The following is a 26,025-nucleotide window of genomic DNA, read 5'->3' as shown; positions in this document are numbered from 1 at the left end:
CATAAGTCCTTTGTAAATGTGTAATGTATCCTTTACACTTTTTTTAATATGCGTTGCAATTAATTTTACATTAGTTCTTAAAGTAAACAATTTATTATTCAGTTTTATGTTTTGGCAATCAAACAACAACGGCTAAAACCAGTAAGGAAAGTAGTAAAGTCGGACAGTTGGACGACTATATGATACCCTACACCACGTCTCATTTTTAAAGGACCAGTAAAATGAAATTGGAACCATAAACATGTCATTCTGCAGCCGATATAAAATGTTTCATTTGGTCAGATATATCAGAAGCTATATCTAAATCTGAACTGGTTTTCAGGGAACATAATACACATCATTCTGGACCTAATTCATTACGCTGTGCCAAATTTCGTGCAAATCGAAACATATATAGGTACTTTGGTGCACCATTTACCTTAAATCGGACGAAAATATATATGGGAGCTATATCTAAATCTGAACCGATTTTCACGAAACTTAACACACATTATTCTAGACCTAATTCATTACGCTGTGCCAAATTTCGTGCAAATCGAAAGATATATAGGGTGCACCATTTACATTTAATCGGACGAAAATATATATGGGAGCTATATTTAAATCTGAACCGATTTTCAGGAAACTTAGCACACATCATTCTAGACCTAATTCATTACGATGTGCCAAATTTCATGCAAATCGAAAGATATATAGGGACTTTGGTGCACCATTTACATTTAATAGAACGAAAATATATATGGGAGCTAAATCTGAACGTCCACACTTATGGATACAATAGTTCCTGGGTAAATATTTTTATAAAACTCTGCCTTATGGGTTCGATAGTTCATGCAAAATGTTTTTTTTTTTTTTAATTCTACTCGCTTACGGTTAAGTCAGAGAAATACTTTAAAAATCTACTACAACAAGAAATAATTTTAGAAAATCAACTCTTATGAACATTGGAAAAGTATTTAAAAAAATTCAGTTATGGATTCAATACTCCTTGGAAAAATATTCTTTAAAAATATATTCTTTCAATTTTGATAGTCCTTGGACAAATATTGCTATAAAATCCCGTATTATGTATTTGTATTTTAAAAAATCAATACTTTTGGATTTAATGGTTTTGAGAAAAAACCATTCTTCTTTAGACCTGCTATGGTCTGAACACCTTATACTGGTATTCTAAGGAGATGAAATTTAACATTTTTCCAACCTTTTATTGACTTAAGGCCTTGTACAAGTTTTCGATAAACATACAATTTTCCACTGGTCTTCAACAGACAAAAATCCTTTCATATGTCATACATGGGCAATTTTGTCCCCTCAGGTCCTCAGTAGACAATTATCTATAGTTTCTATATAGACAGAAAAAATTCTAACGATTTTATATAGACAAAAAAACATATTCCCACTGGTATCTTATAGACAAAATTTTTCCAACAGGTATTTTTAAAAAACCACGCCTATGCCTTTAATAGTTCTGGAAAACATCTTTTTTTCAAAATCCACAGTTATGTCCTTTGGCCTATCAACCTTGTACAAGTTTTTTGTTCATAATCCTGGTTTATGAGTTTGTAGTCCTTCAATAAATTTTTGAATTTGCTAGTCCTTGAGAAAATAATCTAAAGAAATCCATGATCCTTAGAAAGATCCACACTTCTTTAGACCTGCTAGGGCCTATTACATGACTATTTCACAGGTCTGCAAAAAGGCAGAAGACTTTCATTTCTTCATAGAAAAATATATTCACGAAGACATTTTAGATACAGCATTTTCCAACAGTTCCGGTATAGAAGTAAGTTATTCTGTGAAACTTTTATTGGCCGGTCCTCTACGGATAACAGTTATTTGGAAAAAAATCACGATTATAGATTTCTATAGTCCTTTAAAGTATTTTGGAATTACGCCTGACTATTTTGCAATAACAAAATACAAATGGTATCACAAATAACTTGCCAAAATGACTTCCTTGAAAAGCTATTTTAAATATCAACCCTTATCGGTCTGATAGTCCTTGGAAGAAATATTTTTAAAAATACACTCTTGTGAATTTCATAGTCTTTGAAATAAAAAAAAAAACACTTTTAAATTTCTTGAAAAATCATTTTTCTTATGGATAAAAAATCCTTTTAAAAATATTATTTAAAACCAGAGAGTGGAGCAGTATAGTCGGACGGAGCCGACCATAAGATACCCTACACAACTTCCAGGAAAATCTAACGTTTTCGGGTTCTATATTCTGAGCATGGGGAATATTTTTCAATATTTACACCCTCTTGACCGACTAGAGGTCAACTAATATTACGATGTGTGTTGCGATGTTCGGCTTTCAATTGTGGCCTATAGACCGATTCGAAAAAAAAAATACAAAAAATTAAGTTCTCGGTCCAGTTCATCCCAATATTATTATCTGATCCTCACCGAAAATTATAGGCATTGTCCTTGACCATAAATGGATCCTCGTGGAAATTTTAAAAGCGATCAGGGCTATATTTCGGCCCTCTAGTGTGGTAATGGGTTACTAAATAATATCTGTATATGTAACCATCTGTAGATATTTAAGAGTAACTCCCACATCCGAGTACATAGGACAATATAATTGGTATAAACTTCTCGGGTCTATGTCCTTCTGGAGTTAATATATACGCCATAAAATACAAATTTTGTAATTTTTCACACAATAGTCAGGGTCCATTTGACCCGCTAAATACTGACCGATTTTTATCAAAACAGGCATGCTTATTTTCTGGCCCGATCCCCTTCTACATGCAAAAAATCGCTGTGTTTTGGCCATAATTGCGGCCTCTGGAGCGACCAGAAAAACCTACAAAAATAAAGTTTTTGGTCCATCTCATCCCCTAAATATTAACCGATTTTAACTTTGGCCAGAATAGTGGCTTGTATCGCGTTTACAAATTATAATGGTCAGACGGACGGACACACATGTCTAGATCGACTCAGCTAGTCGAGATATGACGAGGGTACTTAAAGGTGGGTCTATATACCAATATTTCGCGGCGATACAAACTTTTGGGGGCTGCACAAAGCTATAATACCCTAACAACATACTTGTGTAGGGTATAAAAAACCAAGCTAGTGAATTTGATAATCAAAAAAACCCATACATGTAGTAATTAATTATTTTTATCTTATAGTTTTGCAGTTTTTAGGGCCAGTATGTAATATTTATTTACTTATTAGTAACAATTATATGTTATATTTTCTTTGACTACAACCAAAATTATTTTTAGTACTAAAACGCTTTTACGTCAATACATCATTTTTTTTTTAATTTAATAAATAAAATTGTGAGGTATTAAAAATTTCAAAACAACTTTATACATCCTGTAGCTCTATATAAAGATATAAATATATCAAAAATCGTGAATTAGTTATCGCAGAGACATGTATATGTAGTAAATAAATATACAACGATTTAGTACCTATTGTAAAAAATTAGAAAATTTTGTAAAACTTGAAATTAATTGCGCTAAGAGTAAATATGTTTTTTTCCTGATTATATCAGTGTAGTCTCCTCCAATATTAATTTTACATAAATTTAATAGAAACCATTTCTTTTCATTCCATTAAATGTAATTACAAATGGAATTAACCCATGTCTTCTTCTCTTAACGCTACTATTGAGCCGGCCTTTAACAAGTTATTTATGTGAAATTGATAATAAATATTTAATTTAGTTATTAAGCCATTATTATTATTAAAACGTATTTTTATAAAACATATATTAATATAATAACAATTAATATGTATGTAACAAAAAAAATTAAGGTATTTTAAAAATTCTTGTCATTATCACACATACAAACTCACACATTATTGATTAATAACATTTGACTGATTTTAAATAAACAAGGAATTTAATGAATATTCTGAAATTATAGAAAATAATTATTTTAATATATTTATAATACATTTTAAAATTCCTAGTAAATAAAATTAAAAATCTTCAAATGTTATTAAGCAAATTCTTTTACACATACTCCTAAGCTAAATTACAAATAATTTTCAATTAAAGCATTTACTATTAACAAAATAAAGTGAAAAATGTAACACAAAATAAAACTATTTTTCAAGTACTTATTTTCAATTAAATTGTTTTGAAAATTTTAATTTAAAATACAAAAAAATGTTTAAAACAAACATTTGGTGTAGCATCGTCCAAAATAAACATAATTATATCAAGAACCTAACAAAAATTTTTTTTGATGGTATGTGAAATGTGAACACACGTTCACACATTAATGAAAACTTATCATGATTCCGACTAACGTGTCTGTCTATTGCCGCGTTTAATTAAAGTACTTGAAATATGTGTTTTTTTTTTTGTTCAGTTTTATTTTGTGCCGTTACTATTTGATGTACTTTTAACATTAAGTATGTTTTTTACTAATTAAAAAGCACTTATAACTTTTTTGCATATGCATACATACATAGATACAAAAATACATCTCTGTGTGTATGCAGCTCACATAGCTACCTGTGAAACCAAACAGCCAACATTTACATAGAAATGTAATATGCAAATGCGTGTTTGTATATATGGCTGGAATATGCTTCTGTTCAGCTTCAACTACATACATATGTTTGTATGTATGTTTTAAGCGAAAAGGTTGCAATAATAAAAAGTGCTTCCATACATAGAAATTCATTCACTAGTTAACGACGAAAACTAAGTTTAGGTTGTTGAAATTCATTTAAACATCACACACACATATACATATACACACATATATTAACACATACATATACACAAAGAAGTTTTCCCGTTTTTCAAATGTGTTCAAAATACAGCAGATGGAATAAGTATGCAGCCAGTTCAATTTAACAGAATTTTAGAACAGATCTACTATGGGCGTGAACATTTTGTAGATATGAGGACTCACACGGGCAGCAGGAATTATCAAGTCTTTCTCGAACGGACTTATTCGTCCTTACAAATTATTTAAATTTAATAGGCCTTGTAATAATATGAAAAAAATCCAAGCCTTTTTTATAAAAAACCTAATTTAAGGGTTTGGTAGTCCTTGGAAAAAATATTTGTTAAATGTCCACTCTTATGGATTAGATAGTCCATGGAAACATATTTGTAAAAATCCAAACTTACGGATATGATTGTACTTGGAAAATATTTAAAAAGAATCCTCGCTTATGGATTTGACGATAGTTTAAAAATCTACACGAATGGATTTATTAGTCCTACAAAAATATTTTCTTAGGAAATCAACTCTTATGAAATTCATAGTCCTTGGAAAAATATTAAAGAAATCAACTTTTATGATTCGATAGTCCTTGAAAAAATATTGTTATAAAATCCTGTCTTGTGAGTTTGATAGCATTTGAAAAAACATTTTAAAATAATCGACTTCTGTGGATGTGGTAGTTGTTTGAAAAAATATATTTAAAAATCTACACTTATGGATTTATTTATTCTAAGAAAAATCCCCACTTCATTAGATATGTTATGACTTGAAGACCTTATATAGGTATTCTATATAGATGAAGTTTTAACACTTTGTTCGAACTCTTATAGGCGGAAGTCTTCTACAAGACTTCCATAGGCAAATATATTCCAAAGGTTTTCAACTGACAAAAACTTCTCACAGGTATTCTATGTAGATGCACTTTTAACAATTTGTTCGAACTCTTGTGGACCGAAATCTTCTACAAGTCTTCCATAGGCAAATATATTCCAAACGTCTTCAACTGACAAAAACTTCTCACAGGTCATCCTTGGACAAAATTCTAGTCCTCTGTGGGCAATTATCTAGAGTCCTATATATACATGGAAGAATTTCTATATAATTTCTAGAGACAAAAGTCTTATTGTCAGTAGACCTTTTTGACAATCCATAGAAAAACATATTAATGCAGTTATTTTATAGACAGAATATCTCAAGAATTTACTGTCATGTGTTTATCGGCAGGGTCTCTCGGGAACAACAATTTTCTACAGATCCTACATAGACATAATTCCATCCAATTGAGAATTTTGTCATATACAGAATCCCCTTCCTCTACCGACAGAAAAACTTTATAATGTTTTCCATATAATGAAACCATTCCTCAGGTCTTCAATAGACCAAAAATCTTTCACAGGTAATACTTGGAAATGAGATTTCCCCTTAGGTCCTCTATACACAGTAGCTTTTCTACGTGTCTTCAAGAAACAAAAAAAAAACTTTTACAGATTTCCATTAACTTCTACAGGTTCCATATTTGCAAAAGAGTTTTTATAGTCCTTCTCTGGACGATAAACATTCTACAGATCCTTCATTGACAGAATGAAAGATCTATAGACCATTCCTCAGGTCTTCAATAGACCAAAAATCTTTCACAGGTAATACTTGGAAATGAGATTTCCCCTTAGGTCCTCTATACACAGACAGACAGAAGATACAGAAAAGCTTTAACAGATTTCCCATAAACATCTACAGGTTCCATATTTGCAAAAGAGTTTATATAGTCCTTCTCTGGACGATAAACATTCTACAGATCCTTCATTGACAGAATGAAATATCTGTAGACCATTCCTCAGGTCTTCAATAGACAAAAAATCTTTCACAGGTAATACTTGGAAATGAGATTTCCCCTTAGGTCCTCTATAGATAGACAGACAGAAGATACAGAAAAGCTTTAACAGATTTGCCATAAACATCTACAGGTTCCATATTTGCAAAATAGTTTATATAGTCCTTCTCTGGACGATAAACATTCTACAGATCCTTCATAGACAGAATGATTTCCCAAAACATTAACATATTTCCCAAAAACATCTACTGGTTCCATATTTGCAAAAGAGTTTATATAGTCCTTCTCTGGACGATAAACATTCTACAGATCCTTCATTGACAGAATGAAGGATCTGTAGAATTCTTCATTCTACAAGTTAACCATAAACAAATGACCTCCTACAGATCTTCTTTGACAAAATATATTCTGCAGAACTTTTATAGAGAGAAATCCTTCCTTGATTCTAATCTGTAAAGTACACCATCATTATGTCTTTTTTAAAAATGAAGAAACAGATATTCTTGATTCATTTCTACACTTCCCTTTATATGTAGAACATCTTCTAAAGTTCATATTTTCCAAATCTAGAGATCTTTTACAGATCCTGTAATAGTTCAGAAAAAAATCTCTATTGTTTTTCCAACTGGGTTCATACTTGTTTCACCCACTGTATTGCAACATAACAACTAACAACACAATACACATGCAGGCGCATTATTTAATATACATACGTTAACTACATGATATCACACCTTTATACACTGTTAAACTAATACACATAGACATAAGGACATGAGTGCAGGCAGCAACAACCATTTATATTATTAAAATTAAGTTTTACAAAACTGTTGTTTTTTTAACTTGAAATAGAAGCAAATGAATTTCACTAACAACGAAAACAAACACTATTTTTTTCTCTTGTTCTTTCTTTTTTCATTCTTTCTCTTTCTATTCCTCTCTACAATTAATAACCCAACACTCACATACTATTTGGAACTTTTATAAATGTGTGTGCTTTTGGCAAATGGGAAAACAAACAAAATGAATTTAACGTTTTCAACTTGACGTCGTTTTTTTCGCACATGAATCGACTCTATTTTATGTATATTACCAACACCTACACCACCTACTAATACATTTGCTATTGCAATGTAAAAAAAAACAATACCTACTACACATGCACACTATTGCAATTACTGCACCGTAACAACGACATCGCCTAACATCGACCTACCGACATACACCACCTACACAATTTCCCATTCAATGTTTTCTTGTTTTGTCGTTAATTTACAATTGAAACCAACAAAAACAACAACAAATGTTTTTGTGTGTCTCTATATGCAATTGTTAACATACCACTACCACCAACACACCATCGTCATCTACTACTACCACATTGCAAATAAAACTAAAAAAATGTGTGCGGCCAATTTATTTGAAAAAAAATACCAATAATTTTTTTATAAAACATTCAACCTTTAACAATTGAAAACACAATATTTTTTCGTTATTTTTTTATTTTTTATACTCCCAACAACATCATGACATGAACACCTACCAACCAACTGAAATTCATCCACCCACCCAACAACCCACACACTCACTCACATTGTTGCCAACTTGCATTATCCAACCAACAACAGCAACAAGAACAGGATCCCACAAATTTGTACATTGCAAATTTACCACCCAGCTTCAAAGAGACCGATCTGGAGGGTATGCTTTCGAAATATGGTCAGGTGGTGTCAACAAGAATTTTACGTGATGCTCAACTAAACTCAAAGGGTAAATGATGAATATTTTTCATATAATAATAATCTCTAATAAATTTATTTCCATTCTGCTTTTATTTTTGTCACACAGGTGTTGGCTTTGCCCGCATGGAAAGCCGTGAAAAATGTGAACAAATCATTGCCATATTTAATGGTACAACTATTCCCGGTGCCAAAGATCCACTTCTAGTTAAATTTGCCGATGGCGGTCCCAAAAAGAAGAATCTCTTCAAAGCACCCGATCAGAGTGGACGAACGTGGCGTGATGTCTCCACTGAGGGTATCCCCGTGGCCTATGATCCAAATGCTATGCAACAGAATGGTGTCAGTGTAAATATGGGTACACCAATTGGTGTGCCATATTCACGTTTTGGTGCACCCCAGGTGGGTGGTTATCCAATGGCTGGTTCACAATGGATACCCAGTTATATGATGACACAACCGATCACTCAGGTAGATGATCAGGTGAGTAGGAGAAGAACGTTTTTTTCTCTGATATTTTTAGAACAAAGTCAATAAAAGACCTTAAAGGACATAGAGAATAATAATTTGTAAATATTTGGAGATTTTTTGGTATAGATAAATAAATAGACAAACAATTTCCACAGGTCTCCAACCGACAATAAAACATTTCACATTTCATCCAATAGTTCTCTGTGGACAATTATCTACAGGTCCTATATAGAAAAAATAATTTCTATAGATTTTCTGTAGACAAAAGACTTATTGTCAGTAGACCTTCAATAGAAAAACATATTTAGATGTCTTTCATAGACAGGGGCTCTCCGGAATAACTATTTCCTACAAATCCTACATGGGCATTATGCCATCTAATTGAGAACTCTGTCACATACAGAAACCTCTTCTACAGATAGAAGAACTTTAAAATGATTTCCATATAATGAAATCATTTACCAGGTCTTCTACTGACCAAAGATTTTTCACATTTAATACTCGGAAATAAGATTTCCCATAGATCCACAATAGACAGTAGCCCTTTTACGTGTCTTCAAGAGACAGAAATGCTTTTATAGATTTCTCATTAACATCTACAGGTACCATATTTGCAATAGAGTTTATATAGTCCTTCTAGGGACGATAGACATTCTACAGATCCTTAATTTACGTTCGAAGAATTTCGAAACGGTCACTAAAGATCTTCTACTGGTCAAAAGAGCTTCCGCATTTCTTCTAAAGCAGGCATTCTTACCCATATACGCTACCGTAACTGAGGGCCGATGGGTAAACACATGTTCTCTTTTTATACCCTTCACCACACTGTGGTACAGGGTATTATGTCTTTGTGCACACGTTTGTAACAGGCAAAAATAATCGAGATAGACCCATGGTTGCTTTTGAGAATATGCATAGAATCACATTCTGAGTCGATTTATGCATGTCCGTCTGTCTGCTCCTCCGTCCGTCCGTCCATGTATTTTTGTTAACAAAGTACAGGTCGCATTTATGATCCGATTTGGATGAAATTTGGCACAGGTCACTTAATTGGCCCAAGAACGAACCCTATTGAAATTGGAGAAAATCGGTTCACGTTTAGGCATAGCTCCCATATAAGGGTACCCCCCAATTTTCGGTATTTTGAGGTTATTTAGCACTTTTTAAACTGAATTCGCTGAAATTTGGAACTTTGAGTTCTTATTGGGTAGCAAATCTCCCTACTAAAAATTATAAATATAGGTCCATTTTTTCGGATAGTCCCCATATAAGGGTAGCCCCAATTTTCGGTATTTTGGGGGTTTTGATCGCATTTTTGGACCGAATTCGCTGAAATTTGGTACTTTGAGTTCTTATTGGGTAGCAAATTTCCCTACTAAAAATTATAAATATAGGTCAACTTTTTCGGATAGTCGCCATATAAGGGTACCCACAATTTTCGGTATTTTGGGGTTCTTGAGCTCGTTTTATAACTGAATTGTCTGAAATTTTGTACATTGGGTTCTTATTGGGTACCAAATTACTCCACTAAAAATTATAAATATAAGTCCAGTTTTTCTGGTAGTCCCCATATAACGGTACCCCCAAATTTTTGGTATTTTGGGGGTTCTGATGGACCGAATTGACTGTAATTTAGTACGTCGAGTTCTTATTAGGTAGCAAATCTATCCACTATAAATTATAAATATAGGTCAATTTATTCGGGTAACCCCCATATAGGGGTACCCCCCCTCGCTCACACACACCTACCCTCAATTTAATTTTGCCCAACACTGTTCTAAAGTCTTCTAAAGGCAAAAAGCCTTTCACTTTTGTCTGTAAAAGGCTTTTTGCCTTTAGAAGACTTTAGAAGAAATGTGGAAGCTCTTTTGACCAGTAGAAGATCTTTAGTGACCGTTTCGAAGTATTTTCTCTATAGAATAGCTTCTGCAGGTATTCTATAGAGAAAATACCCCTAAGAGATCCCCATGTAAAGAAGACATATTACAATTCCTCTATTAAAATGTATTTTTATATTAACATGTATCCTATGGGCTAAAGGCCTTTTACAGGTATGCTATATATAGAGAAAATACCTCTAAGAGGTACCCAGGTAAAGAAGATATATTACAATTCCTTTATTGAAATGTCTTCTTTATATACAGGTCTCCTATAGAAACAAGTTCTTCAGATTCTTCTATAAACATTAGACCTTCTATTCTACAACACATTCTATACATAAGATTTTCTGATGGCCTTCAATTAAAGGGAAACTTGTTATCGGATTTCTATAAGCATAAGTCTTTCTACAGGCATTCTATTGAAGGAAGACTTTCCACTGGTTTTCTACTCAAAGACCTTTTATATATCCTCTGTACATGACCTCTGTAAATGACCAGCCTTCACACATTTCACAGGTCATCCATGGAAAAAATTTTAGACCTCTGTGCACTAATTTCTACAGTCCTATATAGAAGAAAGAATTTTTGTAGACAAAAGACTTATTGTCAGTAGACCTTTTTGACAAACATATTCATACAGTTATTTTATAGACAGAGTTTCTCCAGAAGTTACTGCCATGTCTTTAATTGAGAATTTTGACATATCAAAATCTCCTTCTTCTACCGACAGAAGAACTTTATAATGTTTTCCATATAATGAAAACATTCCTCAGGTCTTCAATAGACCAAAAATCTTTCACAGGTAACACTTGGAAATGAGATTTCCCCTTAGGTCCTCTATATAGCCTTTCTACTTGCCTTCAAGAGAGATAAAAGCTTTAACAGATTTCCCAAAAACATCTACAGTTTCCATATTTGCAAACGAGTTTATATAGTCCTTCTCTGGACGATAAACACTCTACAGGTCCGTCATTGATAGAATAATTTTTACGAGTTAACCATAAACAAATGACCTGCTACAGGTCTTCTTTGACAAAATATCTTCTGTGGAACTTTTATTGAGAAAAATAAAGTTCATTTTTTCCAAATCTAGAGATCTTTTACAGGTCCTGTAATAGTTCAGGAAAATATCTCTATTGTTTTTCCAACTGGGATCATACTTGTTTCACCCACTGTATTGCAACACATGTACATGGCCTCTGTAAATGACCAGCCTTCTACGGACCTTTTTTAGATGTTTTTGCAGCCAATAGATTTTCATTGACAGAAAATTGGACTATTATTTAAAAATGTCTACAATTTCTGCACGTCATCAGTACCCAGAAGACCTTACACAAATCTTTCATAGACAATATATGTTCAATTTAGAAGGGTTTTATTTTTATATTGTCTATAAGAGCTCTCCTATCTTATATATATAGAACCTCCTAAAAGCATGCTATGTATATAAAATACTTTTAAGAGGATTATAATGTCATATCTCTCTGAAAGGTTTTCTATTTTCAAAAGTTTTTTAGAAGACCAATCACAAGATATTTTCTATATACGAGATTTTCTTCTATAGAAGTCCTTCTATTGAAATTTTCTAGAAATGCAATTAAATTATTTATTATTAAAATTGTGGATAGCATTAAATTATTTAATAACAATAATAATATTCAAGGTTGAAATATATTCATCTGGAAAATGACAAATTTCCTTTTCCATATAACACACAAACATATTTACATGTAATTATATAAAGCGATGAGAATCAGAATAGCCTAACTTTCACTATCAACAAATTAATTGATTAAAATACTATACATAAATTGAAATTTTTAGTCAAATGCCCATATCCATAGTTCGCAATTAATGTTCAAACTCTTTCAGATATAACTCTTCGGTATTGTCCCCAGAAAATTGTATCAAGCGATTTTGTGTACTTTTTTTGTGTACCGGCATATTTTTCAAGATATTTTCCCGAAATCTCTTAGTTTTTTATATATCTTATATAGGAAGTTATGTGTGAACAGCGAAGTAATTGGGTCTACAACCCCTTACTACTTGTCTTCATACGGGGTTAAGTCTAAAACTATCAATTAATAATAGTGCAAATTATGATGCATATAATTTAGAAATATATAAAAATGTTTATAAATATAATTCAATATATGAATTATTTCATTATGACTATCAACGTTTTAATATATATATATATATACATGCCTTAACCACATACAATTGATATAACGTCTACATATGCTTAATTTACTGTTTTTCAATTAATGAACACATAATTACAATAAATGATTTATGCATATTTAAGTTAATTACTTACACACTTATTGTTGTTGTTGTTTTTTTTTTTACTTCATACATGGATATTGCAAACACACTCAACATCACCATATATCTATATAACAGTATATGCAAATGGCCGCTGCTCCACAATTAGGCGTTGCTTCCTATAAACCAGATGCTGTCAATCAAGTGCAACCACGTGGCATATCGATGATGGTTAGCGGCGACACAGGCGTTCCATATGGCACAATGATGCCCCAATTGGCCACATTGCAAATTGGCAATTCGGTAAGTACAACAGACAAACAAATAATTTAAATTCAATTAATTATATTAAACATACATATAAATATGTATATGTATATAAATAAATAAAACAGTTACTTGATGATATAATACATTATATATATATAAATGAAAATTACGCTACCAAGTAGTTGTTGTTTACTTTTTTAATGTGGAACGCCACAACATTTGTTTTTGTAAAAATAAATACCTACCTATATTAATTATGAATATAACATTTTCAATTTTGTTTTTATGATCTACTGTAACACCCCTTTTTAATTTTTTCTTAATTTTCATTTAATTTGTATTCCATTTTATTTATTTCCTTGTGTTCTCTGTGTTCTTTTAGAATTTCTCTCCATCATTACAGTATATTAGTCCAAGTTATCCATATTATGCACAACCTACAATTATACCAACAATGCAAATGACAGATTCTGAACAGGCTAGCACAGCTGCATCACCCGATGAGGCATATACGCAGTATCCACATCCAGCCGCTCCCAAATAGGTTTTCGCGAGGTGAGTGCGTCAGTGTGTTTGAATGGATATGTTTCAGAACAAACAAACTAAAATTAAACCAAAAAAAACAAACTGAAATTAAATCTTAAAAACAAATTAATGACATGGACATTAAAATTAATTGTTTATTTCACCCTATCACTTTCTCACAACTCACACAAACACACTAACAAATTGTTGTCCAAAAAATTATATTTCCTAGAGGTGTTTTATGCTGTCGGTTTTGTGTTTACTTACTTGACGTCCTTTTTATGTTGCTTTTTTAGATTTACCTTTTGTTGTTATTAGTGATTTAATTACACACAGTTCAACAAAAAATTAAACAATTTTGTAGGGTTTTATTTATACATGTACATCTAAATTCTTGATCTTAAAAATATGCAAAACTTGTGGTATCAGTTATATTTTTGAAGTTTAATAAAAATCGATGGTAAAAGGCCCAGATCATAGGTTATTCTTTACATATGTTCTCTTTCTTGGACTTAAACTATCTGCTTAGTAAGGTGAGCTTTTATAAATGTTCTGTATTGAAAATTTTTATTTTTAAGATTTCAATTCAATTTCAATTAAAGTCATTATTATACCCTTCACCACACTGTGGTACAGGGTCGTTATGTCGTTGTGCATATGTTTGTAACAGGCAAAAGGAAACGAGATAGCACATGGTTGAGAATATGTATAGAAACACTTTCTTAATCGATTTATACATTTCTGTCCGACAGTTCGCACGTTGATCTTAAATTGTAAACAATGTACAGGTCGCATTTATAAGCCGATTTGGATGAAATTTCGCACAAGTCACTTTTTTGGCCAAAGGACGAATCCTATTGAAAATAGAGAAAATCGGTTCAGATTTAAATATAGCGGTTCAGATTTAAATATATAGTTTAGATTTAAAGGTGCAGCAAAGTCCCTGCACATCGTTGGATTTGTAGAACCAGTGAGCGGAGCAGTATATTCGGACGCGGCCGACCATACGATACCCTACACAACTATCACGGAACTCAAATTTTCTGCGGATGTTTATTCCGAGCCTGGGCAATATTTCGTGATATTTGCATCCTTCCTCTCACTGACATATTTTCGAATATTACGAGTATTCAGTACAGCTATTGTCCATATTCCCTTCACCGGGGGTTGTGTTGTGATGTTCGGCTTTCATTTGTGGTCTATAGCTCGACACAAAAATAACACAAAAAATTAAGTTTTCGGTCCACTTTATTCCATAATTATTATCTGATCATCACCGAAAAATATAGGCGTTGTCCTTGACCATAACTGGAACCTCATGGAACATTTCAAAGCGATCAGCGCTATAGTTCCGCTCTCTAGAGTGATAATGAGTTACTAAATAATATACGAATACGGATATATGTAACTCCCACATCCGAGCACATACAACAATATAATTAGTATTAATTTAAAGGTCAACCACTCCTCTTGGATATAATATAAACTTCTCGGGTCTATGTCCTTCAGGGGTAAATACATACGCTATAGAATACAGATTTTGTTATTTTTCACACAAAAGTCAGGGTCCATTTGACCCGCTAAATATTGACCGATCTTTATGAAAACAGGCATGCTTATTCTTTGGCCCAATCCCCTTCTCCATGGAAAATTTCACGATGTTCGGTCCATTATTGCGGCCTCTGGAGCGACTACAAAAACCTAAAAAAATTTAGTATTTGGTCCATTTCATCCCCTAAATATTAACCGATCTTTCCCAAAAACAAAAGGGGCCTTCATTGGCCAGAACCCATCCTACATGCAAAATTTCGTGAAGATTGGTCCATAACTGTGGCCTGTATCGTGTTTACAAATTATAATGGACAGAGGGACGGACGGACGGATTGACTCAGCTAGTCGAGATATGACGATCTGTATACTTAAAGGTGAGTCTAGGACCAATATTTCGCGGCGTTACAAACTTTTGGGGCTGCACAAAGCTATAATACCCTGACAACATAGTTGTGTAGGGTATAATGACGTGTGCTAAGTTTCGTGAAAATCGGTTCAGATTTAGATATAGCTCCCATATACACATCTTATATACATTTTCGTCCGATTTTAAAAATATTAGTAATAAAGATCATGTTTTTGGCATAGCCCCAATCCACCCCTTTTAGGTATTTTGATAGTCTTAACTGCATTTTCCCACCGAAGTGGCTATAATTATACATTTTGGGTTTTCAGAGGATAATACTTTGCATATCTTAATATTTCTTCCAAACTTAGTTAAAGTTCGAAGATGCGGAATATAGGTCCACTCCTTTTGGTATCTACCCCAAAAAAATGGTCAAAATTAGGCGAACCATTAAATTTATAATATCATGCGAATGGACTATCCGATGTGTACCAATCTTTGCACAACTTTTTATATCTACAAAACCTAGATGAAGACCAAAGGTGAGATCAATTGGGCCCCTCCTTCTGGTACCTCCCAACTCAATATTTATAAGTCCAATATTAGGCGAATTAAATTTCAGATTTGAACCATACAATCCACAGCCTATTATCATTACCAAGCCTGAATGATGTCCGAAGGTGGACCCGGCTGAGGGTATATATTTCTTTTTACTTGTTCAATGTAAAGTCCCTACATAGAATAATATCTTTGGTGTTTTGAGGATCCTAACTGAATTTTCCAACTGAAGTGGCAGAAATTTTAATTTTGACCATTCGTATATATATATATATATATATACCTAGTTACATCTATCCTACATATGAGGGACCATATCAATTATAGCTATCTTCAATGAGTTTATACATATGTTATTCATATTTTAACTTTGGCGGAATCCGCACGGTTGCACATACGACATTTTTTCTTAATGTTTTAGATACTAATTCACCAAAACCACTGGAAAAAAACTATCGTTATCTCAGTAAATTTCTCTAAGTTATTTTATACCCTACACAACCATGTTGTCAGGGTATTATAGCTTTGTGCAGCCCCAAGAGTATGTAACGCCTCGAAATATTGGTCCTAGACCCACCTTTAAGTATACCGATCATCATATCTCGACTAGCTGAGTAGATCTAGACATGTGTGCCCGTCCGTCTGTCCATTATAATTTGTAAACACGATACAGGCCACATTTATGGACCAATCTTCACGAAATTTTGCATTTATGATGGGTTCTGGCCAATGAAGACCCGTATTGTTTTTGGTAAAGATCGGTTAATATTCAGGGGATGAAATGGACCAAAAACTTTATTTTTATCTGATTTTCTGGTCGCTCCAGAGACCGCAATTATGGCCCAAACATCGCGAATTTTTACATGGAGAAGGGGATCGGGTCAAAGAAAAGGCATGCTTGTTTTGATAAAGATCGGTCAATATATAGCGGCTCAAATGGACCTTTACTTTTGTGTGAAAAATGACAAAATTTGTATTCTATAGCGTATATATTTACTCCTGGAGGACATAGACCCGATAGTTGATAGTATATCCAAATTGATAGTATATCCAAGAAGAGTGGTTGACCTTTAAATTGATACCAATTATATCGTTGTATGTACTCGGATGTGGGAGTTACATGTAAATATTTACAGGTGTCTACGTATTCAGATATTATTAGCAACCCATTATCACACTAGAGGAAGGAAATATACCGCTGATCGTTTTGAAATGTTCCGTGAGGTTCCGTTATGGTCAAGGACAACGCCTATATTTTCGGTAATGATCAGATAATATTATATTTGGGATAAAGTGGATCGAAAACTTAATTTTTTGTGTTTATCGAGTAGATCTATCGACCACAATTGAAGGCCGAACATTACAACAAAACCCACGGTGAAGGAATCTGCATATGTAATTAGAATAGCTGTACTGAATATTAGTAATATTTGTTGACCTCTAGTCGGTCAAGAGGGTGCAAATATCGCGAAATATTACCCAATCTCAGAATGTAGTACCACATAAAGTTAGATTTTCGTGGAAGTTGTGTAGGGTATCATATGGTCGGCCCGTCCGACTATACTGCTCCGCTCACTGCTTTATTGTTGTATCTGCTATTATACTCTCCCAGCTTAATGTCAAAACAATTTCCATAAATATTTCATTATTATTAATAATAAATGTAAGTTTAAAAATATAATATTAGATTTTGAAGAAAAAACTGGCCTTGTCTGGGTTAAGCTTTATAAATTTAGCTTTCTTGGCTTCAAGTGTCATACTTAAAATCATTACAAACACTTTTGTTTTATTATTGGATTGTTATGCCGCAATTAAAAGGATACTCAAGGAATGAAAAAAGTTGTGTAGGAAAAGATTCCTTATTCGATAATTGATAATGAATTTTTTTTATAAACATGGTAGTCTTGTTTTCCAAATACTAAATAGTATTTAGAAAATAAATAAATAGTCGAAAAATACTCTATTTTAAAATATTCAATCAAGTCACATGTTGAAATAATTATGTGATTATATTTTATTTGTTTTCATTTCTATTTTTAGTGCATGTGATGTCCATTAGTATAGTAACCTTAGATAAATTGACCTTTTAATTTGAAATTTAATTCTAGCATAACTGTGTTTATTTAATAACACCTTTTTTTACAATACGAGATAATCCATCAATCGTGACAGCCAATCATTGTCACAAAAAACAACTTTTATAAACTAATTCTTAAAAAAACTACAATCTATTATTTTTTTTTTAATGGGAACTGTGTGTAATTTGTTCCGGTTTTTTAATTCAATTTTGCTGTTTTTGTGTTATCATTTATTATTTCGTTTAATTTTTAATTCATTAAATGCTATTATTCATAACATCAATCGTGTCATCATTTTTGTGCGCTGCTAGTGTCTGCCTGCTTTGCCTGCCTGTTTGCTTAAAATCTGTTCATCACAATGTTTTTATTATTAGTGTTGTACATCAAAAAAATTAAAAGAATATACAGTTGAACTATTTGAATATGGAATAGCACATTATCATCATCGAAACGCTCATCAATCATTTGATAAGTACATCATGAACATATTTGGGGGAGTTGTTAGTTATATTAGTTTTTATTATTGTCAATGGTTTTTTTTTCGTTTTTTATGAGTCATGGATATTATGAATTTAAGGCGGAGGTGCTGGCCGATGAAAGACAGGCCACTGCAGATCCTAAAAATAAATATAAGATTTTGGAACGACTTTTGTATATTAAATAAAAACAGTAATAATGATACATCAGATGTATAGTAGACCTTTTGCACAGCTTATACAGATAAAATCCCATTCAAGCCCTCCAGAGGTATATTGAAGATAATAGAGCTATTGAAGATGATTTATGTATATAATAGATTTTAACATTTTGTTATACATATACGAGCTCTTGAAGGTCTTTAGAACTACAAGACAATGATGCTTTCGGTCAGATTTTCCAAGTTTCCCTGCGCTTTAACATCCCCAGCAGAAAGATCCCCTAATATATTTTTCTGTAGATAAATGTTTGTTGTTTATATCAAAGAGATAAACAATAATCTGTGGATTAAAGGTTTTCTATATAGAAGTTATTTCCGTTAGAAGTCCTTTTCATGCATCCTGTAGATACAAAACATGTTCATAGTCTTCATCAGCTATAGATAGTTTTGAAACAAATTTGCTGTATTGAATGCCTTTTGAGCTCCTAGTTAGATCATTTTGTGGGGGTTTTCTAAAACAGATCCTATAGATATGAAATATACGGAAACCTTAATCTACTTTGTTAATTACTAATTCTCCCTTCTAAACTATTTCGCCCAAAAGTATGCAACACAATTTCATTATTAGGTTGTATTGTATGTCTGACGGTTCTATAGTATAGATGACCTAATAATTTTCCTTTCATGTCCCATATGGATGGATTACCTCTTTGAAATATAAATTTATCTTCTGTTCTGTTAACAATCATCTATAGATATAATCTACAGATAGCATATTTGAGAGATCGGAGAAATTTTCAACTTTCAGTCAACCAAAGTTAACTGAAGGTCATAATCATAACTATCCACCCATATCCAATGTTTGATGATTTAAGAATCTGTAATAAACCTCTGAACCTCTATTCTAAAGAGACAAAATCTCTTTAAGGAGACCCCATCCATTCTCGGTTTCAAAAAATTTAATTTGTATACCCTTCACCACACTGTGGTACAGGGTATTATGTCCTTGTGCATATGTTTGTAACAGGCAAAAATAATCGAGATAGACCCATGGTTCCTTTTGAGAATATGCATAGAATCACTTCCTGAGTCGATTTATGCATGTCCGTACGTCCGTCCATCCATGTTAAATTGTAAACAAAGTACAGGTCGCATTTATGATCCGAATTGGATGAAATTTGGCACAGCTCATTTGTTTGGCCCAAGGACGAACCCTATTGAAATTGGGTTCAGATTTAGATATAGCTCCCATATATATTTTCGTCCGATTTAAGGTAAATGGGGTACCAAAGCCCCAATATATATTTCGATTTGCATGAAATTTGGTAAGCCTTCTGAATTAGGTCTAGAATAACGTGTGCAAAGTTTCGTGAAAATCGGTTCAGATTTAGATATAGCTCCCATATATAGTTTCGCCCGATTTAAGGTAAATTGTGCACAAAAGTCCCTATATATCTTTCGATTTGCACGAAGTTTGGTATAGCTTACTGAATTAGGTCTAGAATGATGTGTGCTGAGTTCCGTGAAAATCGGTTCAGATTTAGATCTAGCTCTCATATATAGTTTCGCCCGATGTTAGGTAAATAGTGCACCAAAGTCCCTGAAAATCATTTGATTTGCACCAATTGTGGCATAGCGTATTGAATTAAGTATAGAATGACGTGTGGTAAGTTTCGTGAAAATCGGTTCAAATTTAGATATAGCTTCTATATATAGTTTCTCCCGATTTTAGGTAAATGGCGCTCCAAAGTCTACGAAAATCATTCGATTTGCACAAATTTTGGTATAACTTATTGAATTAAGTGTAGATTAAGTGTATATGTATTTTCGTCCGATTTTATGTAAATTGTGCAATAAAGATCTACAGCTAGGCGGATTGACAAAAAGTACTGAAATTAATATAAATTAATCTCTGGCAAGTTTGCTTCATATCGGTTCAGATATAGATTTATCGTAGCTTCCATATATAATTTCGACTTATTTATTGAGATTAAATTTTAAACAGTGCAGCATACCGAATAGCGTGTGTCAAGTTTGCTTTAAATCGATTTACACAAATCTGTCCCACTGTGCGCAAACGACTCTAAACTAGCCCAAACGAAATGAAATTTAGCATAGGTTCCAGAAAGACATAAAAATCACATTTTAAGTTCGTTTAATTTCATGTCAGAATTCCTTCAAAAAGGCGACGTCTTTTCGGATACATATGTAGAATATACCCAAAGTGGTGAAGGGTATCATATAGTCGGCCCAGTCCGACTTTACTACTTTCCTTACTGGTTTATTTTGATTTAATTTGAACCTACACTTTTAAAGTGAAAATCTCAACAATTTTTGACGATATAGCCGATTTATTGTGTTAGCATCAGGTGACAGCAAGAGGGCTTCTCAAACTTTAAACGCGTTTTTCTCCAAATAGCGTTTTTGCGAATGGCGGGCACGATAACTCAAAAACTAATAACCCAATTTTCTTTAATTACAAAAAACAACAACAAAACAGTAACAAAAATTTTTTGTAAATTATTTTTCTTCTATTTAAAATCTTCAATTATTTTTCTTCTATTTAAAATCTTCAATTATATATGTGTAAAGTTACAAACCTAAACAAGCATTGGTATTGATTTGCCAGCCCATTGAAATTCAAGAATGGGGGTTCCTTAATAAAAAATCTTTAATTCTGGTGTTGGCAGAAGACATCCTCAGGGAATTTCATGTGGCTCGTATTTCGAGAGGCAACTTTCGAAAGGTATTTTATATTTCGATAATATAATATTTAGAAGACCTTCAGGTCCACTGTTGTCAGAACAAATGGAAATGCCAGCCTTAAAATTTCCTACGGACAATTTTTTTTTTTTTAAATAACATTTTTTATTTTAAAATACTTCCATCGAACCATTAAACCTGTAAAAATGTTCTATCTGTAAATTATTTTTAAATGTTATAAAAAATATAAAATTTTAATTAATGATGTTCATAGCCCAAAAACCCTCATTTTCATTTTATTTCAAATCGCATGTCTAGCCTCATTATCACATCGCACTTGTAAAATTAAAATTAAAACTAATGACCAATGGAACCAATTCTCTGTGAAATTGTTGACTAACCAAAATGAAAATTAATACCTACCATTACAGATGTAATATTCTAATACCGCATGTGGCACTTTGAAGGGGCTGATTTTGACTGGATTTTACAACAACAACAACAACTGTGGCTGAAAGTATTTAGACAAACAACAACAACAAAAATATTCTTAGAAAAAACAAGAAATAAAATAAATGATAAGAGCAACAACAACCAACAAAAAATATTCATTTACAAGAACCAGCAAAAAAACCGAAAACTTTACAAATTCAGAGAAAAGGAAACTTTTGTATTTTAATGAAAAACTGAAACTAAAGGATACCAACAACAGCAACAAAAGCAGCAGCAGCAAACAACAACAACTTGAAAACCACAACATAATAAAGATGAAGACGATTAACAAAAAATGAACTAAATGGAGGAAAAAAATAAATTCAAAACAGTAAAGCAAAGACTAAACTATAAAAATAATAAAAACAAATATTATTATTTAAGCATTAGAAACAACAACCACAACAACTGAAAACAACATTTAAGAAAAAACTGAAACACAAAAACATTTTTATTGCAAAATGCAAATAAAACAACATTTAATTTAAAAATTATATTTAAATATATATAAAATAAACTTTAGAAATATAAGTTGAAAAGGAAACGAAAAATAACAAATGGAAAGCACCAGCAACTAAAAGAAAGGAAAAAAATTAACACAACATGAAATGAGAAAAATAGTAGACTATGGAAAAGTTTAACACAGCTAAACCTTGGAAAATGTGAGAAAAATAATTATTATTACGGCATCAACAAAGTTGCGAACTTAACAGACAGTAGTTGCCAGGAACAAGAGAGAGAGAGAGAAAAATAAAAAAAAGTTTTGCAAGCCGGAACAAATAAGGTTAGCCGTAATAAGGGATTTATAGAAACACAGTCAGAAGAGAAACTGAAAAATAGAATAAAATTTACAAAACGGAACACAACCGAAAACCAAGAAATAAAATCTAAGCAAAGCAAAACAGAGGAACAAACTTTACATAAAAACACTAAACAAAACTCTAACAAAAATAAACAACTCTAATTTTATGCTTAATTTAAAATTCATTCATTATTTTATATATTGTGTTGTATGTAGTATGCTAACCATTTTGAAGTTCCTCCATAAATAATTTTTATTTATTCCAAGTGTTTCCTTAAAATGCCTTGCTCGTTTTATTCATATATTTTTTGTTTAAATTCATTTTATAAATGATATGTATATGTTTGTAAAAAATTGTAGAAGGATTTTTCTTGTGCTTTTATTTTATTTTTGTAATTTATTTATTATAACTGGCATTAATAATTCAATTAGTTGCAATTATAGAAAAAAAACTTTGTGAATCAAAAACAAACAACAAATTATTATTTTGATTTGTCTTCCTTGTTTGTGTATTTCTAAACGTTAAATGTTATGTTTTCCACTTTTAAATATCTTCGAATTCTTTCAAATAACATTTTTTATTCGCTACGCCTAAAAGTATGCAACAACATTTTGTTAACACATAAATAGCCTTTGTAATAGTTGAAATTAAAAAAAGAGATTTTATATAAAAAAATTTTGATTATTGCAAGTCCACAAAATACAAAATATTCATAATTAAAATATTTTCAACTATTGCAACAGACTCGAAGACTCAAGGAATCCGATATTGTCATTAATAAATTAAACTCATTTCTCTATACAAGACATTAAATAGATTCATTCGATTTGCAGTAGACATACAAAAATACTGATGTTATCTTCTTTCCGTTAAGAGTTCTTGTTGAATTCCTTCTATTCAGAAGTATTTCTATCTCTAAGTATTTCTATCTCTAACAGAAAAGGATTTTTAGGAGTGTTTATTACATAAGCCTTTATAGAAGGTTCCAAGGTCGAGAAGGAAGGTTTAACCAATTTCAACAATGACTGTGTAGTGTAAAGAACAAATTGCATACCATATTTCTTTGTCGACTGCGGACACAACATAATTTGTATAGTTGTATACCACTTGAGCATGATGATATGCATTCCCCACTCTCGTCATCTTCAACATTTGATTAGCAAATATTTGGTGATTTAAAAGATTTGGTCCTTTTTTTAACAAATGTAACGAATTTTTGAATTTGGTCCTAAATTCATATATGCCAGCCAATTTTGGATAGAAATGTTGTAAAATGTGTACCCCTAGTGGATGCCTGATGATCAACAATCGTGAAAATATAATGCATTTGTCATTTGTGTTAGTCTGTCGAAGAATTTGAATGTTGTTGCATCTCAATTGGAAACCGGTCATGTGTTCTAGAAAATACCACAAACACAATGTTTCTTTTTGAGGCTTTACCCGTCAACAACAATTACAGATTACTGGATGTAAAATATTATAGAGATTCCAAAGTTTAATAAAGGACTCTTTCAAATATTTTAAAAGATCACACAGGTTTAAAAAAACGGCTTTAAAAACATGGACGAAATAAAGAAACATTGAAGACAAATCAATTCTTTTAATTTTTTTAATTAATAATAATTTTTAATTAATAATATAACATAAAACATATTTTTCCATCATATATGTTCAATTTTAATATTTTTTTATTATTTATATTTTTGAGAAGAAGAAACAAAACATACAAACACACAAAAAGAAACATATTGAGAAACCATACAATAAATTCAAGGGAAATTATGTAAGTCGAACGATAAATAGAAAATATTAAAACTTAGAAGACAAAAAAATCATATAATAGACTTAAAAACTGAAGAATATAGTAGATTTTTTATAAAAAAGAAACAACAAAAGAAAAAAACAAGCATTTGCAGAAGGTAGGCTTAGAAGTAAAATAAAAGAAAAAGAAGAAAATCATGATAGATCATAAAAAACGAGGGACAATGGCAATGAAGAAACAATTTAGTTTCTTTATAAAGAGAAAACAAAGAAATTAATTAACAAAATAAACGAATTGTGAAAAAAACATATTTTGAAAAAAAAAAAAAACATTAAGTGAAAACAAAATCATAGTAGTAGAAGTTATAGATAAATTCTATGAAGTCCACCAAACTAAAGGCAATACTAAAACTTTTTTGTATTTTTTATTAGAAGAAAAAAAATCAATATAGAATGGAAATTTAAGAAAGATTAATTTAAGGGAAGCCACGAAATAGAAATTTTATAGTTGTAGTTTTTTTAATTATATTTTTTTTAATTTAAATGTTTTTAATTTCCCCTAGTAATTTTTTTCAAAGCCGTTTCAAAATAATTTGAAAAGGATTTTTGTTTTTTTATTACACTATTCCTTTCTAACAACAAACACTATCATTTATAAAGAAACCTTAAAAGATAAACACAAGAAAACCTTAAATGGAAATCGCACACAATGACAATTCTTTATGTCATGTATTTGAGAATTATTTCTTGGTTTTAGATATCTTAAGAAATTGTGTACACTGAGAGTGAGCGCAAACTAATGTTGAATAAATAGAATTTTAGTGGTGTTGTTGACAATTTAGAATGAAAAAAACATAATTATGTTATTAGAAATAGAGATTCAATAGCAACACCACCACAAAACTATGAAAATCGCCAATGAAATGGAAGCAAGAAAGAGAAACGAAATGAAGCAAAACAAAACAAACAAACATTTAGTAGTTTTTAGTCAGTTGTAGAGTCATAAGATTTAAAAAAAAATCAACAACTAGAATGTCAAGTTATTGTTCAAACAATAACTAAAGTAATACAAACAAAACAAATTGTAGTTTTATATGAAACCAGAAAATGTAAAACAAAAAAATATTTAATTTTTAAGAAGAAAAAAAAAACATGATAGGAAAAGAACACAACTTTAGTGTTAATCGTATATGTGTAAGCTAGGTTATATGTATGTAAGTAGTATATAATTATTTCGTTTTCCTTTTTATATAGTTGTCCCTTTAATTTCAAACATTTTTTTTTCTATAATTTTGTATTTGTGATTTTAAATTTTAAAAAAAAATGTGTCATTTTTGTAATGTTGTTTATTTATTTTGGAATCATATAAAAGAATACCACATAACATTCCTATTTCAAAAGAGAGC

At 31.4% G+C, this 26,025-nt stretch overlaps 1 protein-coding gene across 5 annotated transcripts in view; it reads left to right on the top strand.

The window, feature by feature from the left end:
- Window positions 1-22,108, top strand: part of LOC133331834 (protein alan shepard) — a 43,921-nt gene extending 21,813 nt beyond the window's left edge. For 4 of the 5 annotated variants that reach the window (XM_061540217.1, XM_061540215.1, XM_061540216.1 and 1 more), the window contains exons 4-8: window positions 8,166-8,307; window positions 8,386-8,759; window positions 13,034-13,198; window positions 13,548-13,720; window positions 21,995-22,108. In XM_061540217.1, coding sequence (XP_061396201.1) covers window positions 8,166-8,307; window positions 8,386-8,759; window positions 13,034-13,198; window positions 13,548-13,709 — 843 coding nt within the window. In that variant the 3' untranslated portion in view covers window positions 13,710-13,720; window positions 21,995-22,108. The remainder of the gene's footprint in view (window positions 1-8,165; window positions 8,308-8,385; window positions 8,760-13,033; window positions 13,199-13,547; window positions 13,721-21,994) is intronic. The other variant, XM_061540218.1, reaches the window with a different exon arrangement.
- The last annotated feature ends 3,917 nt before the right edge of the window (window positions 22,109-26,025 follow it).

Source organism: Musca vetustissima, unplaced genomic scaffold (assembly GCF_032173495.1).
Source record: "Musca vetustissima isolate MV318-11 ecotype Yass unplaced genomic scaffold, APGP_CSIRO_Mvet_v1 utg4060, whole genome shotgun sequence".
Classification (NCBI taxonomy): Eukaryota; Metazoa; Arthropoda; class Insecta; order Diptera; family Muscidae; genus Musca; species Musca vetustissima.
The sequence above is the reverse complement of the archived record's forward strand: the minus strand, read 5'-3'. Positions and strand labels throughout refer to the sequence as shown.